The sequence below is a fragment of the Urocitellus parryii genome, chromosome X, assembly GCF_045843805.1.
Source record: "Urocitellus parryii isolate mUroPar1 chromosome X, mUroPar1.hap1, whole genome shotgun sequence".
In the NCBI taxonomy this organism is placed as follows: domain Eukaryota; kingdom Metazoa; phylum Chordata; class Mammalia; order Rodentia; family Sciuridae; genus Urocitellus; species Urocitellus parryii.
The window spans coordinates 75,784,834-75,801,180 of NC_135547.1; the positions used below are offsets into that span (position 1 = coordinate 75,784,834).

The 16,347-nt window shown below is 40.5% G+C and overlaps 1 protein-coding gene across 2 annotated transcripts; it reads right to left on the reverse strand.

Moving 5' to 3' along the window:
* Positions 1-5,107: 5,107 nt before the first annotated feature.
* On the reverse strand, positions 5,108-15,973 carry Snx12 (sorting nexin 12). 2 transcript variants are annotated; one of them, XM_026412601.2, is made up of 4 exons: positions 15,703-15,973; positions 8,354-8,449; positions 7,346-7,470; positions 5,108-6,961 (listed from the first exon to the last, which is right to left on the reverse strand). In XM_026412601.2, exons 1-4 carry the CDS (start codon positions 15,853-15,855, stop codon positions 6,859-6,861), a joined length of 477 nt encoding a protein of 158 aa, XP_026268386.1. In that variant the 5' UTR covers positions 15,856-15,973; the 3' UTR covers positions 5,108-6,858. The 2 variants fall into 2 exon arrangements, with proteins under 2 accessions (XP_026268386.1, XP_026268385.1); XM_026412600.2 differs by having other exon boundaries at positions 15,691-15,962.
* Between the last annotated feature and the right edge of the window lie 374 nt (positions 15,974-16,347).

Here is a 16,347-nt window from a genome sequence, read left to right on the forward strand (position 1 = left end):
GGTATTCCTACATGTATGATGGGTACTAAATAAATATACACACATATAACACACACATTAAAAAAAAGGTCTAAGAATACACAGAACAAATTAAAAGTTATTTTTTGGTGAATGGAAGTGGGGAGGACTAAGGAAAAATCTTTCACTTTTTACTTGACACATTCATGTTTTGTTTGGGTTTTGTCAACTTGTATTAATTACTTTTGAATTTTTATCACCACAAAACATTTTAACAAAATAGGCACTTTCATTATAAAAACAATCAACAGTTATAATTTATAAATTTTTAATAAGAATAACTCCATATAGATATGAGGTGACTATTGAAAACTTTTACCTAGAAGACCTAGGATAAAATTAGGGCAACTGTAAATCCAATCAACAACATATTTCAATAGGGTGTTCATGACTTGATAGAATGGGATGTGGGCAAATAAAATGTACTCAGGGTAAGTGAAGAGCCACTCATTTCTGGAAAAGTAAACAAAGTACACTACATTAAACTCTATCATACTCAGGAAAAAAAATGTGCTTTTGCTTTTTTGGTAATATATTACCTCTGAGACTTACTCCACTCTTTGGCAAACAGGGGAAGTCTTAAAAACTAGAGTTTTAAAATACCTCAGCAGGCTGGGGATATAGCACAGTAGGAGAGAGTATGCTTAGTGTGCATGAGGCCCTGGGTTCAATCCCTAGAACCAAAAAAGAAAGAGACAGAGAAACAGAGATAGAGATAGAGATGGAGGGAAGGATAGGGGGAGGGAGGGAGGGGGGAGGGAGGAAGGAGGAAAAGAAACCTCAGAGATCATTTACTCAAATCTCCTCATTTTATAGTTGATAAAATGGGCCCAAAATGGTGAAACAATTTGCCTAAGGTCCCCTAACCAGCTCCAGCCACCTCAAGTCTGGTTCCTATTCCAGTTCCTATTCCAGTACTATTTATACTTTCTTTCAGATCTTTCTGAGTCTTCATTCTGGTGACTTATTATGAAATAAATTTTAAGTCTTGTGAATAGTAGATACTACCATACTTAAATATTAGAACAAAAATACATAAAATTAAAATGTATATGCCTCCCTTAGCATAGTTGTTAAAAAAGTTGACTGTATCTAGACAAAAGATTGTAATTTAGATTAAAAATACAAGACATTATTGATATAACATTTTCTTAAAAAGCAATAAATAAATAAAATTTCCAAGTACCTGACCATGTTACTACAGTTAAGAACTACTGTTTTCTCCTGATTTCTAATTCAACTTCACTTGGCAATGCTGTTTAACCCTTTACCTTCAGTTTCTCTAGTTCAAGTAGTTTATTGCCTATATGTGAACATATAAAACCACAATATTTAAATATCTATTTAGCCAGCGCAGTTGTACAGGCCTGTAATTCCAGTGTCTCAGCAGGCAGAGGCAGGAGGATCATGAGTTCAAATTAGTGAAGCCCTAAGCAACTCAGTGAGACTTTGTCTACAAATAAAATATTTTAAAAGGGGGCTGGGGGTGTGGCTCAGTAATTAAGCACCCCTGTGTTCAATACCTGATACCCAAAAAAGAAAAAGAATAGAAAGAAAAAGAAAATATCTATTTTTTAAAAGCCTGCAGCAATTTAAAGACACCTTTTGTAATATCACAAACTTCTGTCTTGTAAGAAATGAGTTCTTTACATTTAAAAGCATAGAGCCAGGCATGATGGCACATGCCTGTAATCCCAGAGGCTCCGGAGGCTGAGGAAGGAGGATGGCAATTTTGAAGCCTGCCTCAGCAATTTAGCAAGGCTCTAAGCAACTTACTGAGACTCTGCCTTAAAATTTTTAAAAAGAAAAGGACTGGGGGCTGGGGCTGGGGCTGGGGCTGGGGCTGGGGCTGAGTGGTAGGGCGCCTGCCATGCACGTGTGAGGCCCTGGGTTCGATCCTCAGTACCACATAAAAAGAAATAAAGATACTGTGTCCATCTACAACTAAGAAAATATTTTTTTAAAAAAAGAAAAGGACAGGACTGGGAAGCTGGGGTTGTAGCTCAGTGGTAGAGTTAGAGTGCTCACCTCACATGTAGAAGGCACTGGGTTCGATCCTCAGCACTATATAAAAATAAAATAAAGGCATTGTGTCCATCTACAACTAAAAACATATTTTTAAAAAGTTTTTTTTTAATAAAAAAGGACTGGGGATGTAGCTCAATGGTAAAGTACCTCTGGGTTTAATCTCTAGTACAAAAAAAAAATTAAACAGAAAGCCATATACACACAGAGATAGAGTATACAGAGAGATACAGTTAACTAAAAGAAGAAATAAAAATAAAATGAATTGGGAGGCTAAGGCAGAAAGATCACAAGTTTGAAGCATGGCTACTTAGCAAGAACCTGTCTCAAAATGAAAAAGGCTGGGGATGTAGCTCAGTGGTACAGTGCCACTAGGTTCAACCCCTAGTACTGAAAAAAATTAAAGTAAAATAAGGAACAACCCGGGCATAGTGGCCCATACCTGTAATCCCAGCAGCTCAGGAGGCTGAGGCAGGAGGATAGCAAGTTCAAATCCAGACTCAGCAACTTAGCAGGCTCTAAGCAATTCAGTGAGACCCTGTCTCTAAATAAAATATAAAAAAGGGCTGGGGATGTGGCTCAGAGTTTAAATGCCTCTGGGTTCAACCCCAGTACCAAAAAAAATAATTCATAAAATAAGCAACAGGGGCTGGGGCTGGCTGTAGCTCAGTGGTAAAGTGCTTGCCTCGAATGTGTGAGGCACTGGGTTTGATCCTCAGCACCACATAAAAATAAATAAAGATACTGTATGTTCATCTACAACTAAATAAATATTAGGAAAATAAGTAACAATTGTTTTTTGTATTAGCAATGCAAAAAATGATAAGAGAAATGAGGAGTGGTAGACAGCCAAGAAGGCAGCAGCAGAGAACCACAAATTAATTAGTCACAAAGAATTTATATTTTAAAAGTAAACTTGAATACTATCATGTATAAATGGAATAACAACCACCTAACCCTCAGGCTACAATTAAAGCAGTATCCAGTCTTACACTCTATGACTTTGGGACATATGAAGACCTTGGAGAGATTTCAGAAATAATAAAGATAAAAGGGTTAAAAAATGAGCCAAGTGAGGAAAAATTAGAATTATTATTGTGTCTAAGAAAAGAATACAGGGGTGACTCAACAGTCCTCAAGGATATGAAGAAATCCATTTCAGTGAGCAGCTGGTCTGCATTTCCACAGCAGAAAGTAATTTTACTTAAATTATTACAGCATTTATTTCAACATAGAAGTGTCTCATCTAGGATATCTATCACATGAAAACTCCAGAGAAGTCAGAATGTTGTGCACCTCTCCTACCTTTACTAGTTCAACATCTCATCTCAAAGAATGGGTCAAAGGGTAGATAAGGCATCTTTGGAATGTGAAGATTTCAACGTCTTTTAGGTCTAGCTATGTTGAAAATTTGTTGTTAGCCTCTGTCTCCCAGATCCCAGTGAAAGGTTGAGCCCTTTATGTGCTATGGATAAAGGGGATTTGTTACTAGTAAACATCCAGATACATGTGTAAACTTGAATTCCTTATAAAAGAAAAGCATGCTTCACCTCTGTGTGGATGAGTGAGAGGGCTTAGATTTAGGGTTCTTGTGGGACTGAGTTACTTTGCTAAAATGGCCAACTTGACTCCAAAGAGAGGGAATTTACCTGGCCTCATATTTTAAAAAGAAAAAAATAAAGACTAGGCAATTAACCAGATGTGCCTCTTTTCTTGTATAGAAATCTCTTGAACTGAAGTCTGAAGTATATGAAGAAATAAGATGCAATCATATTTCACTTATCACGACCACTTTGCCCTACCCCCAACCCAGCTTTTAGCACTGGGCTGGATACACAGAAGACTATTATTTAGCACTTGTTAAAAGAATGTTATCTCTTCAAATTTTCGTTAATACTTTATTTTATAGCAGCTTTTTCTAGATTCTCCAGTTCATTCTCTAATACTACTGCCTCTGAATGTCGCATTTCTTTTTTCTTCCTTTTGTCTCACACAAATACCTATTCTTCCCCATCCCCTCAGAATCTTTAGTCATCTCATTCCTTAACTACTAAAAACCTCCTAACTTCCTTGATTTGGCCCCCACACTTCTACTTAGAACCATGTTTGGAACACATCACTTTCTATACCTTCTTTCTATGCTGAACTACATTAAAACTAGCTTTGACTTTCCAAATGACAAGACTCCTACCTCCCCTCATTCCAACCCTTTCCAAAACCCACTCTAGAAAACCATTTCAGAACATATTGGTCAGATGAAAATATCCACCCACCAATAGTTCTCAGCATTCACCCACTTTTCTCCCTGCATCATATTTATTTTAACAACAACAAATGAAAGTGTCAACTGAGGTAAAAGTCCCATGAAAGAAAATAGGGTTTGCTGGTAGTGTGTGGCTGTTCAGAGGATAAGTACATGCATGTGTTTCTGTTTACGTACACAATAACATGCAAACACATACACACACACACACACACACACACACACACACACATATATATATATATATATATATATATATATATATATATTCTGCCCAAATTAGCACAAACCTGCAAGTTTAAAAACCAAATCTGCTAAATGTAACTCAAACCACAGATACTATACCTATGGTTAATGGATATACTATCTCTGTGACAAAGTCAACTGCAAGAAAGGATGGGTAAAGGCAGCGCAAGGTAACACACACCTGTAATCCCAGTGACTCAGGAGGCTGACGGAGGAGGATCATAAGTTCCAGGCCAGCCTCAACAACTTAGCAAGACCCTGTCTCAAAAAATTTGAAAAGGAACTGGGGATCAGTGGTAAAAAATGTTGGGTTCAATCACCAATGTAAATAAATAAATAAATAAATAAATAAATAAATAGATAGATAGATAGATAGATAGATAGATAGGTAAATATGAATATCACTATAGGCAATTAGGATTCTGTTTTCTTTTTAATTTAAATGCAAAACTTACTTATTATCTAAAAACATTGGTCATGTTCTATGACTTCTGCACAATACCCAGCATATTCTAGACACTAAGAAATAATAAATTTTAAGGAGGAAAACAGAGGCTTGCTTCACAGTGGTTTAATATGAACAGAGTTGAATATGACATTGTCTGACAGAAGAATGAACAGTTCGCTGAATAAAAGCCCCGAGTCAGGATATATACACAGCAGAAATGGGGCCTCAGACTCTCAGCACTTGTGCACAATGAAAGAAGAAATCTTTTTTAAAAAAATCTATAACAGAGGATACAAATCAAAAAGGCAGCAACAACACCAACATTGGCGAGGTGGGGAAAGAAGCAGAGCCTCTCTCTAGGGGCTGCTCACCCCTGGCACAGGCTCAGCAGCTAGAGAGCTGATCTGTTTTAGGAAACTTCAACATTTATATGGGCTCCAAATCCCATGTCAAAATCCAATCCTAATCTCTCTGATCAGGGCTATGTCAGAATCATCAATCCTTTCCCCATGGACCTGTATGGAAAACTCCAATCCTTCTATGATAAGGAGTCTAAGCAAAGATCCCCAATTTTCACCTGGTTAACTTGCTTTCATCTCACCACTTGGGATGAATAGTGGGCCCCAGTAAACAAAATACTACCTCCCAGCAAAAGCCCAGTATAGTTGCCAGCCTCAAGAAGCTGCTTTAAACTCTAAGATTTAGGAACTCCGTGCCCAGCTGCAAGCCCTAATTCAACTTCTGGGGAGAATGCTGGAGTTCCACAGGAAACAAGTGCAGGCAGTTCAAAAACCCTGTGACCAAGCTGGGAAGGGCAGTGACAACTCTTTCCTGAGTCCCTGCCCCTGAGCGCAAAGTGCTTAGGAGAAATCAGAGACTATGTGGTTTGTGTGCTTCTGCCCTTGAGGCAGCAATAGATGGGATGGTAGGGGGAGGGAAAATGGAAGGAGGAAAGTGGTGATGCTCTTTCCTACCACCTGGAGAATCCTAGAACATGATCCACTCCCATAATTCAGGGAGTCACCAGGAAGCAGTGAGTTACCACCACCCCTTGAGCCACCAAGCCTGCAAAGCTAACCCATAAAGTAGCAAAGGCTTGGGGAGAGAGAATTGCTGGCCCATACTGGCTCACCTGCTGATGAGCAAAAATAGGCAGCCAGAGTAGGGAGCCACAAAGGGAGAGGGGCTAGGCAATAGGAGCTCCCCTACTGCCCTATGGCTTTCTTCTGACTCTGCAGCAGCCATGATGATGGGCCAAGAAAACCCACACACCTTGTTCCACACAACAGACTGCTTAGACTCTAAGAGGATTACTGCCATGAAAAGCAACAAGGGAGAGAGAAAGTGACAAAAGAAACTGTAGAGAAAACTGGAAGCAGGCCTAAAGAAAACAAGGAAAGCTTTTGGGTCTCTACCACCTTCCCCAAAAAGAAAAAGTTCATGCAGGTAGGAAAGGCAGGGTTTTTCCCTGCTCAGAGTTCCTGGTTAAACCTAAGAATAAGAAAAATCCCCTGGACTTGCAGCATCAGTATGTATCCAAGTGCCTCACCAGCACAAGCCCCCCTCCCCCCAAGGTTAGCCTTCTGGCACAAGAAATTGCCTTCCAGTTCAATTCCCCCCTCCCACCCCCCACTCCCAACCAAAGGGCATCTTCCTGTGGTTTCCCAATTCTCCTCAGAGACAAGGATCCTAGCAGAGTACCCACATGGTATAGTCAGGTACCAAGGGGCACAATGCCAGACAGTCTATCAGACCAGGGGATGGGCAGCCAACTTCAGATCAAAGAGAGAGAGAGGCTTAGTGTAAAAACCAATGTCATTTCAGCAGGAAAGTAGAGGGTAAGTGGTGAGAGGGACTCCTACTGGCGCACCTTCCCGGGGACGTAGTTCCTGTCAATTGCCTCCTCCTGTAGGAACATGTGTAGGCAGCGTTCGTTCTGAGCCAGTGGGTGCCCAGCAATTCTATAAAGAGACCAAGATGGTTATCGGTAATATCTGAAATCAGAGAACATTAGCAGAGGGGTAGGAGTGCAGACAGGGGAGGAAGGGCAAGGTCAGCCTTAAGGTTTGAACCACTGTAGGACAGCAGTAGGGTACTACCTCAACCCTAATAATGTAAAGGGGAAGGGAGATAGAAGGACAAGGTACAGAAATGCCTAGATACAATCGTTAACATGCAGTACTCTTTCAGGACCAGAATTTTGCTCAGAGGAATGGAGCCCACCTAGTTAGCCCACCACACAAACAGCACTACATCACAGTAGCCATTACAAAAGATGAGGTAGACAAAACAGAAAACCCATAATGGAAAAGTAACAAACAGGGCCTCCTGGGAAATGGGCTTACTTGTTAATAAACTGTTCAAGGCCCTGCCTCCTTTCTTCAATGAAAGATTCCTCAAAGATCCCTTCATCTCCTCGGAAAGGGAGCTGCCGCTTCAAAGCTTTCCCAGGCAGTGGTGGTACTACAATCTGTAGGGAGATGCAAAATATCACCCCATGGAAAAAGGAAAGAGAGCAAATTGATGGTAAAGCACTGTATACCTCATCTATTCATATTTTTCTTTCTTTTTTGTGGTACTGGGGATCCAACTCAGGGCCTTGAGGATGCTCTACCACTGAGCTACATCCCCAGACCCTGTATACCTCATTTCTTATTAGGCATAGGGTCCATCCTATCCCAAGCCCAGTAACTTACAAAAACTAAGACTATAAGAACAGTCAGGATAGCTCATATTGATCTGACTGTTTTTGTGGAAAGATGATTTTACCATCTCAAAAGAAAAGAAATAAAGTCCAAGTACTCCTACCTTTCCTTAACAAACCACCACAATTCAAGAATTTAGCTGGGTCTTTCCTGACACTATATTTTACATTTTTAGTACCTATAAGGGGTTATTTTGTACAACTTTACTAGCTACTAAGTGAAGTAATATTTTTTTTTAATTCTCTTAGCCGGGCACAATGGTGCACACCAGTAATTCCAGCAACTTAGGAGGCTAAGACAGGAGGGTTACAAGTTCAAGGCCAGCCTCAGCAACTCAGCAAGGGTCTAAGCAACATAGCAAGACCCTGTCTCAAAATATGAGATAAAAAGGGCTGAGGATGTAGCTCAGTGGTAAATTGCCCCTGGGCTTAATTCCCAGTATCAAAAACTAAACATAAGAAAACTAAAATTGTCCTAAACTTACCTCCTGCAGTTTCAAGGGGTATTCCCATACCAAATATACTGACATTTGGTAGATAAAAGTGTATTCATTCTGTCCATTCCCTTCAAGATTTTATAGACTGTGCTTATGCCCTTTCAGCTTATGTAGATCTCCTCTGAAGGTACCTCACAGGGAATGGGCCATACCTTACTATCTCGCTCCAGCTCATTTTTCAGCCACTCAAAGTCACTGTAGCGCCTCCGTACACAGGACTCTTTCAGCTTAAAGATAGGTAGGTTTGTCTACAGGGAAGGAAGAATGAAAAGAGATGGTAAATATTATTCAACCTGAGGTGGCTACTGTCAGAACCATTGGACAGGTCCCAATTAAGAAATCTCCTATGGACCATGCACCTTTAAAGCTTCAAACTACCACCAGGTGAATATCAACCCTTACCACATACAACCATGCTACAACTAGTAATCAGAAGTCCCTTGCTGGTGCTGGGGAGTAGAGAGAACTTGGCTAGCATGCCTGAGGCCCTAAGTTCCATCCCCAGCAATGCAAAAAAATAAAAATAAAAATAAATCACTTGTTGCTTAGAATTTATCCTATAGACTTGCAGTCACATGTAAATATGTAAATACAAGTTTTCACTGCATTTTATTGTTTATAATAATAATGTCCATCAACAGGCAATTGATGAAAAAGTCATGGTATACCTGATAGTGCAATACTATACAACCAAGAAAATAATGTGAAAGATCTATATGTGCCAATTTGGAAAAATATTAAGTGGTGGGCTGGGGTTGTGGCTCAGTGGCAGAATGCTTGCCAAGCACATGTGAGGCCCTGGGTTCGATCCTCAGCAACACATAAAAAATAAAAATAAATAAATAAAATTAAGATATTGTGTCCAACTAAAAAATAAATATTAAAAAATCATTTTAAAAAAAGAAAAATATTAAGTGGTAAAATCAAGGTACAGAAATGTTTAAAAAGGGATATATTTGCATGTATTTATATTAACACAATATTTATGAAAATATACTGGTAACAGAGATTGGCTTTGGGAGTAACAGAAAAAGGGAATGGGTAAAAAAGACATTGTTCGTTATAAAATTTATCATGTACACATGTTACATTTTCCATTTAAAAATGTATTGAAGCTCCCTGAAAAGAGATATGCACCTGCAAGTTATACCTCCCTCTGCTTTTCCCATTCAAATCCTTTCCATTCTATAAGTCCTACCTCAACCTTAACAACATCCAGAAAATCTTTCCCAGCAATAACAGCTGAATATATTGGTATCTCTCCCCTCTGTATTCCTCTGACATTTATACTTAAATATCAACTGATATGCTACTTTATAAATCATGTTTATCTTGTCTACCTAACTAAATTATGAGCTCATCAAAATCAGGAACCACGGATACTTCTGCATCTCCCAAAATGCAAGTTACTTAATAAATACTCAATTGATTAATAGAGATCCTGTGTATCTATTTATCATCTCCTTACTTACGAAATGCAGAAGAAATAGCCATTACATAAGATGGCTTACCATAACTTCTCACTTTCATAAACTAGCTCATTCCACATATTTTTAAAAAATATTTTTTAGGGCTGGGGGTGTGGTTCAAGCAGTAGCGCGCTCGCCTGGCATGCGTGCGGCCCGGGTTCAATCCTCAGCACCACATACAAAGATGTTGTGTCTGCCGAAAGCTAAAAAATAAATATTAAACAAATGCTAATTTAAAAAAAAATTTTTTTAGTTGTGGATGGACACAATACCCATTTAATTTATTTATCTATTTTGATATGGTGCTAAGGACCAAACCCAGTGCCCCACACTTGCGAGGCAAGCCACTGAGCCAAATCCCAGCCCAGCTCATTCCCACATCTTAACCATTAAGAAGATTCTTGGGTGGCGGCTGGGGGGGGGGGGCGGGGGGTTGCGGCTGGGGTTGTGGCTCAGTGGTAGAGCGCTTGCCTTGCACATGTGAGACCCTGGGTTCAATCCTCAGCACCACATAAAAGTAACTAAGTGAACTAAAGGTATTGTGTCCAACTACAACTAAAAAATAAACATTAAAAAAAAAGAAGAAGATTCTCCAGGTTCTAGTGGCAACAGGAACCCCTGACAAACAAAAAGACCTGATATTTACTCCCATCTATAATTTCTAAATAGAAATGGTCAACCACAAGCCAGGCATGATGATGTACACCTATAATCCCAGTAATTAGGTAGGCTGAGGCAGGAAGATCGCAAGTTCAAACCCAGACTAAGCAACTTAAGAGAGGCCACAAGCAAATCAGTGAGACCCTGTCTAAAAATAAAAAGAGCAGGGGATTTGGCTTAAGTGTCCCAGGTTCCATCCCTGGTACCAAAAAAAAAAAAAAAAAAAAAAAAAAAAGGTCAACCACATTATTGTTAATTTTGACCAGATTTCCTGCCAGCCAATTCAGATAGTGAATGTATAATAAAAGGAAATAATTATTTCCTTTCTCTACAACTGTCTATGTGCAAGAAAAGATCATCTCCCATCTCTACTAGTGAGTTAAACAGTCCTTACTACATCAAGCTTTGTAATATAGGTCATTGAAAGTCAAATAACAAATGACATAAGTTACAACTTTGCCCAGCATCTTCAAAGTACAAGGAGTGTCAATGGGTTGAAATGGAGTGAGATACCTACGAAGTAATATTTTCTCGTCTAACCCGTTCTTTAAAAGAATAAATGAGGGGGCTGGGATTGTGGCTCAGTGGTATTATAGTGCTTGCCTTGCACATGTGAGGCACAGGGTTCGATACTCAGCAACACATAAAAAAATAAATATATCATATAAAGGTATCGTGTCCATCTACAACTAAAAAATTAAAATTAAAAAAAAAAGAATAAATGAAGGCTGGGGTTGTGGCACAGCAGTAGTGCTCACCTAGCATGTATGAGGCACTGGGTTCAATCCTCAGCACCACAGAAAAATAAATAAAATAAAGGTATTATATCCATCTACAACTAAAAGAAAATTATAAAAGAATAAATGAGCTGGGTATGGTGGTGCATGCCTGTAATCCCAGTGGCTCAGGAGGCTGAGGCAGGAGGATCATGAATTCAAAACCAGCCTCAGCAACTTAGTGAGGCCCTAAGCAACTCAGCGAGACCCTGTCTCTAAATAAAATATAAAAAGGACTGGGAGTGTGACTCAGTGGTTAAGCAACCATGGGTTCAATTCCCAGTACCAAAAAAAAAAAGAATAAATGATAAACTAGAAATTGGTTTAATTTAGAAAGGGGAATATCTGGAAAGCAGAGGAGGGAGAGAGACTTAGTTTTTACAACATACCTTTTAATTTTGTACTGTGTACATATATTAACTATTCAAAATAAACCATTATAGGAAAAGTTATCAGAATCCTTTAAGAGAAAAGGCCCTTTAGTATCATGTGATTCTATACTTCAACCAGAGTTCATTAGGAATACTGTGATTCTGGACTGGGGTTGTGATTCTGGCTCAGAGGTAGAGTGCTTGCCTAGCATGCATGAGACACTGGGTTCGAACCTCAGCACCACATAAAAAAAAAAAATAAAGATATTGTATCCACCTACAACTAAAAAATAAATATTTGAAAAAATTAAAAAGAAATACTGTGATTCCCCAAACAGTAGGATCTTAACTAGTAGGTGTTCATAGAAGGCAACAAAGGACCAAATTTAAAAAAGAAAGAAAGAAAATTTGAGTATATTCTTCCAAAGTACAGCCACATGAACCACTACCATTTTTTGGACTTCTTCCTTTGACTCACAAAAAACTATTATTTCTCTACCCCCACAGGATAGAGACAGTAATGCCCTTTTATCTCAACATCTACCCATCTAAGAAAAAGGCTACTACATACTAGGGATAGTCCACCAGCTCCAACCTACCAATTATATAAGGGAGGCAGGACTGTGTAGCACAGGATATTGAGAGTCCTTTGGCTCTGACCAACACAAAACCAAGGGAAAGGAAAGAAAGAAGCAAAGTTCAAGTCCACAAGACAACTAACATTGAAGATATTCCATATATATCATGAGAGGCCACCATGAAACCCCTCTAGGCCCCGCAATAGGAGCAGGACTCCTTCCCAAACAAAATGAAAGATAATAGCTTCAGTAACACTTATTATGTAGTGTTGGTTGGTGGTAAAGGGCAGTGGTAGAGCATGTATTTAGCATGTACAAGGCCAGAATTCAATGCCCAGCACCAGAAAACAAAATAAGTAAAAACAAATGATCTTATCAATTTTTTTTTTAAATAAAGGAGTTCAATAGAATATTCAGCTGGGAATTGTAGTACATGCCTGTAACTCCAGCAAGTTGGAAAGTCAAGGTGGGAGGATCCAAAGTTTGAGGAAAGTCTCAGCAGATTAATGAGAAGACCCTGTCTCAAAATAAAATCAAAAAGGGACTGGGGAGGTAGCTCAGTGCTAGAGCACCTGTGGGTTCAATCCCTAGTACTACAAAAAAAAGTCTATACAACCACACAAATTAACATGGACAATACAATATTCAAACTCACAGAACAAGGATCCACCATCAATTCTGTCATTATTATACAATAAGAAACTGGAAAGGTTGGGCATGATGGCACATGCCTGTAATCCCAAAACTTGGGAGGCTGAAGCAGGAAGATCACAAGTTTGAGGACAGCCTCAGCAGTTTAGGGAGGCCCTCAACAATTTAGCAAGACCCTATCTTAAAATTAAAAAATAAAATAAAAAGGACTAAAAATGTAGCTCACTGGTAAAGAGCCCCATGAGTTCAATATCTAGGACCAGAAAAACAAACTATGAAGGGACTAATGATAAGCTTTCTGAGTAGAAAAATTTTGCATGTGAAATATTTCCAAATAAGTCACGCCAAAGAGACTAAAGTATGGTGGGAAAAGCATGGGCTTCCACATGGGTTCCAATTCCAGCCCTACCAATTATATTTATTTGTATTTAGGCAAGATACTTAAACTGCATTCCACCTTAGTTTCCCATTTGTAAAATGGGATTTGTTTGGGAGGTGGGTACTAGAGATAGAATCTAGAGGTGCTCTACCACTGAGCTATATCCCAGACCCCTTTTTGTTGAGACAGGGTCCCACTTAGTTGCCAAATTTGTAATCCTGCCTCAGCCTCCAGAGTCACTGGGATTACAGGCATGTGCCACCACAAAGTATTTTGCAAGGATTAGGTTGAAATTAAAATTAGTTCAGTGTCTGGAACATAGTAGGCATTAGATGAACAGTCTCTGTTATTAGAATACCTAGCAGACAGCTATTTCATCCATACTTCCTAAGGCTCTTAGATAATATATCAAGACAATGTCTCCAAAATCCCACAGCAGAGTCTTTATACTGAACAAGTTAAGTCCATCTCCCCCAGGTTATGTTCTCCACTACTAGCAGTTCCCTGTTTCTATCATGTTTTGAAGGACCTAAATTTCATTCTTCCCCAGAGATTATTTCAAATAGTTCTTATCTAGCTGGGCATGATGGCATATGCCTGTAATCCCAGCAACTCAGAAGGTTGAGGAAGGAGGATCACAAGTTCAAAGTCAGCCTCAGCAACTTAGGGAAGCCTTAGCAACTTAGTGAGACCCTGTTCCAAAATAAAAAATGAAAATTGTGGGGCTGGGCTTGTAGCTCAGTGGTAGAGTACTCACCTTGTATGTGGAAGGCACTGGGTTCGATCCTCAGTACCACATAAAAATAAAATAAAGGTATTGTATCCATCTACAACTAAAAACAAAATAAAATAAATATTTAAAAATGAAAATGACTGGGGATGTGGCTCAGTGGTTAAATGCCCCTGGGTTCAATCCCCAGTACTGGAAAAAAAAATTCTTATCTATATAAGACTATAAAACAAGTGTTTCTCATGCTTTGCTATTTACATTTCTTTCTTCAGTTTGGACTTTGCCAACTTGGAATTTGGAGATCATTTCTCAATGAGATTTCAAAGCCCAGACAGGAGGCCACACTTTCTCATTCAATTCACTTACTCAAAAATGAAAGCATTGGCCTGGGAGCCATGGTGCATGCTTGTAATCCTAGAGGCTCTTGGGAGGCTGAGATAGGAGAATCACGTGTTCAAAACCAGCTTCAGCAATGGCAAGGTGCTAAGAAACTCAGTGAGCCCTGTCTCTAAATAAAATACAAAATTGGGCTGGGGATTTGGCTCAGTGGTTGAGTGCCCCTGAGTTCAATCCCTGGTACCAAAAAAAAAAAAAAAAAGCTGGGCTGGGGTTGGGGCTCAGTGATAGAGTGCTTGTTTCACATGCATAGGGCACTGGGTTCAATCCCCAGCACCACATAAATAAAAAAATAAAGGTATTGTGTCCATCTACAACTAAATTTTTTTTAAAAAAATGAAAGCATCATACTTTCAGGTCTTCAATGCTGTTTGAGGAGGATGCTATCCATAGAGAACACTCTGGCTCTCTAGACTGAGAAGAAAACATAAGGAAAACTAGAAAATGGTTCTTGAACTTTTTCACCTATAACCACTTCAACTGGGGGGGAAAAAACCTTCAAACCATATACTTTATCTGCACATTCCAGCCTTGCACTGTGGACTAAGCACTAGAGAATAAAGTCCTCTGTAGTGCACATTGGAAGAAGCAATTCCTGGGGTAGTCCTGAAATGTCATGTATTAAGGCAACTACAGACCAGGGTCAGAATCCAAAAGGTTAATATACGACAGAAAAGGCAAATAGCCATTCATGTAAAGAGAACCCATGTGAGAGCCAACAAATATTGAAGCAAACACTCTGAATACTTCAATTCTAAAGGATCAGCACAGATGAGAGCTGCAACTGGCAATCCACCAATCCCAGTGCAGGGCCAGGTTCACGGTGAGGCACAGCATGTGGTACCTGAGAAAACTTAAGCATAAAACATTTCTCTCCTTCAGATGTTAATCCTAGACAACTCAGGAAAGTACTTAGTCTCAAGGAGACTCTCTATTTGGCCTCCACAAACCCACTGTATGCCCTTCCTGGAGTCTATTTCCCCTTTAATCCAAGGCTTTGCTTAGCCCTGTCATCCCAAAGAGACCTCATTAGGAAGAAGCCCAGCCTTTCTGCCCTCCCTCTTCAGATTTCCCATAACCTAGTTTAGTTATGGGACCCAGCGATAACGCCTAGGCTTTCCATCCCCCAGCTCTCTTCCACCCTCCCTGTCCTTCCTTCTGTCAGTCATGACTCCTATCTACTTGAATTCCTCACTCTAATCTTTTTCCATCTTCCTCACTCTATCCAGCCATGCTTCACTTCTTCCTCGTGTATACTTGTTTTCCCTCATCCCCGTCCGATGTCCCCCTGAGGAGTTTCCAGAATCCTTGGGCCACAACCGAGTGTGCAGATCTCTCTCCAATCCCAGTAAGCCCCTAACCCCTAAATGACCCCTTCCAGCGTCTTCTCCACCTTTAGTTGTCCCCATAGCAGCCTCCACCCGCCCCCCCCCCGCCGCCCCGTCCTTCCTCAGCTGTCTCCCTCACCCCGTGACTCACCCGCATGCGAACCTCATAGGTGGTGAAGCGCGCACGGCCCACGCCCACCGTCTGTGGATTAAAGATGTCGATCTCCAGGAAGTTACTTGGCGGCCCGTAAGCATCGGTCAGGTCCTGCGGCTTCGAGTTAAGGCGCCTAGTGTCAGCTACTGCCGTGTCCGACATCTTTCCTAAGGAGAGACTGGGACTGGGGAAGGGGGGGTGGGGGACAGAGGCCAGAGGAAGGAGCGCGCACGGCCCCTCCCGTTTGCAAAATAACCAGCCAACCTACAGACAGCGGCGCCGCGCACACGCACGCGCACAGCACCCCGGCTACGGGGCCCTGCGCCCTGCGCCCTGAATAGCGGCCACGCTGAAGGCTGCAAATCCCGTACGGAGGAGGCCTCATTCAGACTTCGGGGTGGCATTTATATTGCCCCGGAATCTGCATCTCCAGTAGGCACCATCCAATACCCTGCGAAGCACCACAAGCAGGCTCTGCCAATCCTCACTCCTCGACCCAACAAATTGTCTTGTATCGTGTATCAATCAGGAATGGGCACTGCCTCACAAGCTAGGATCCTACAGTGATAGGCCAAAGCCTTGTGACCTGAATAAGCCTGGTTTTCCGCGAAAATAGAAGGATAGTCTCTGGAGGGTGGGGTTCCAATAATAGTA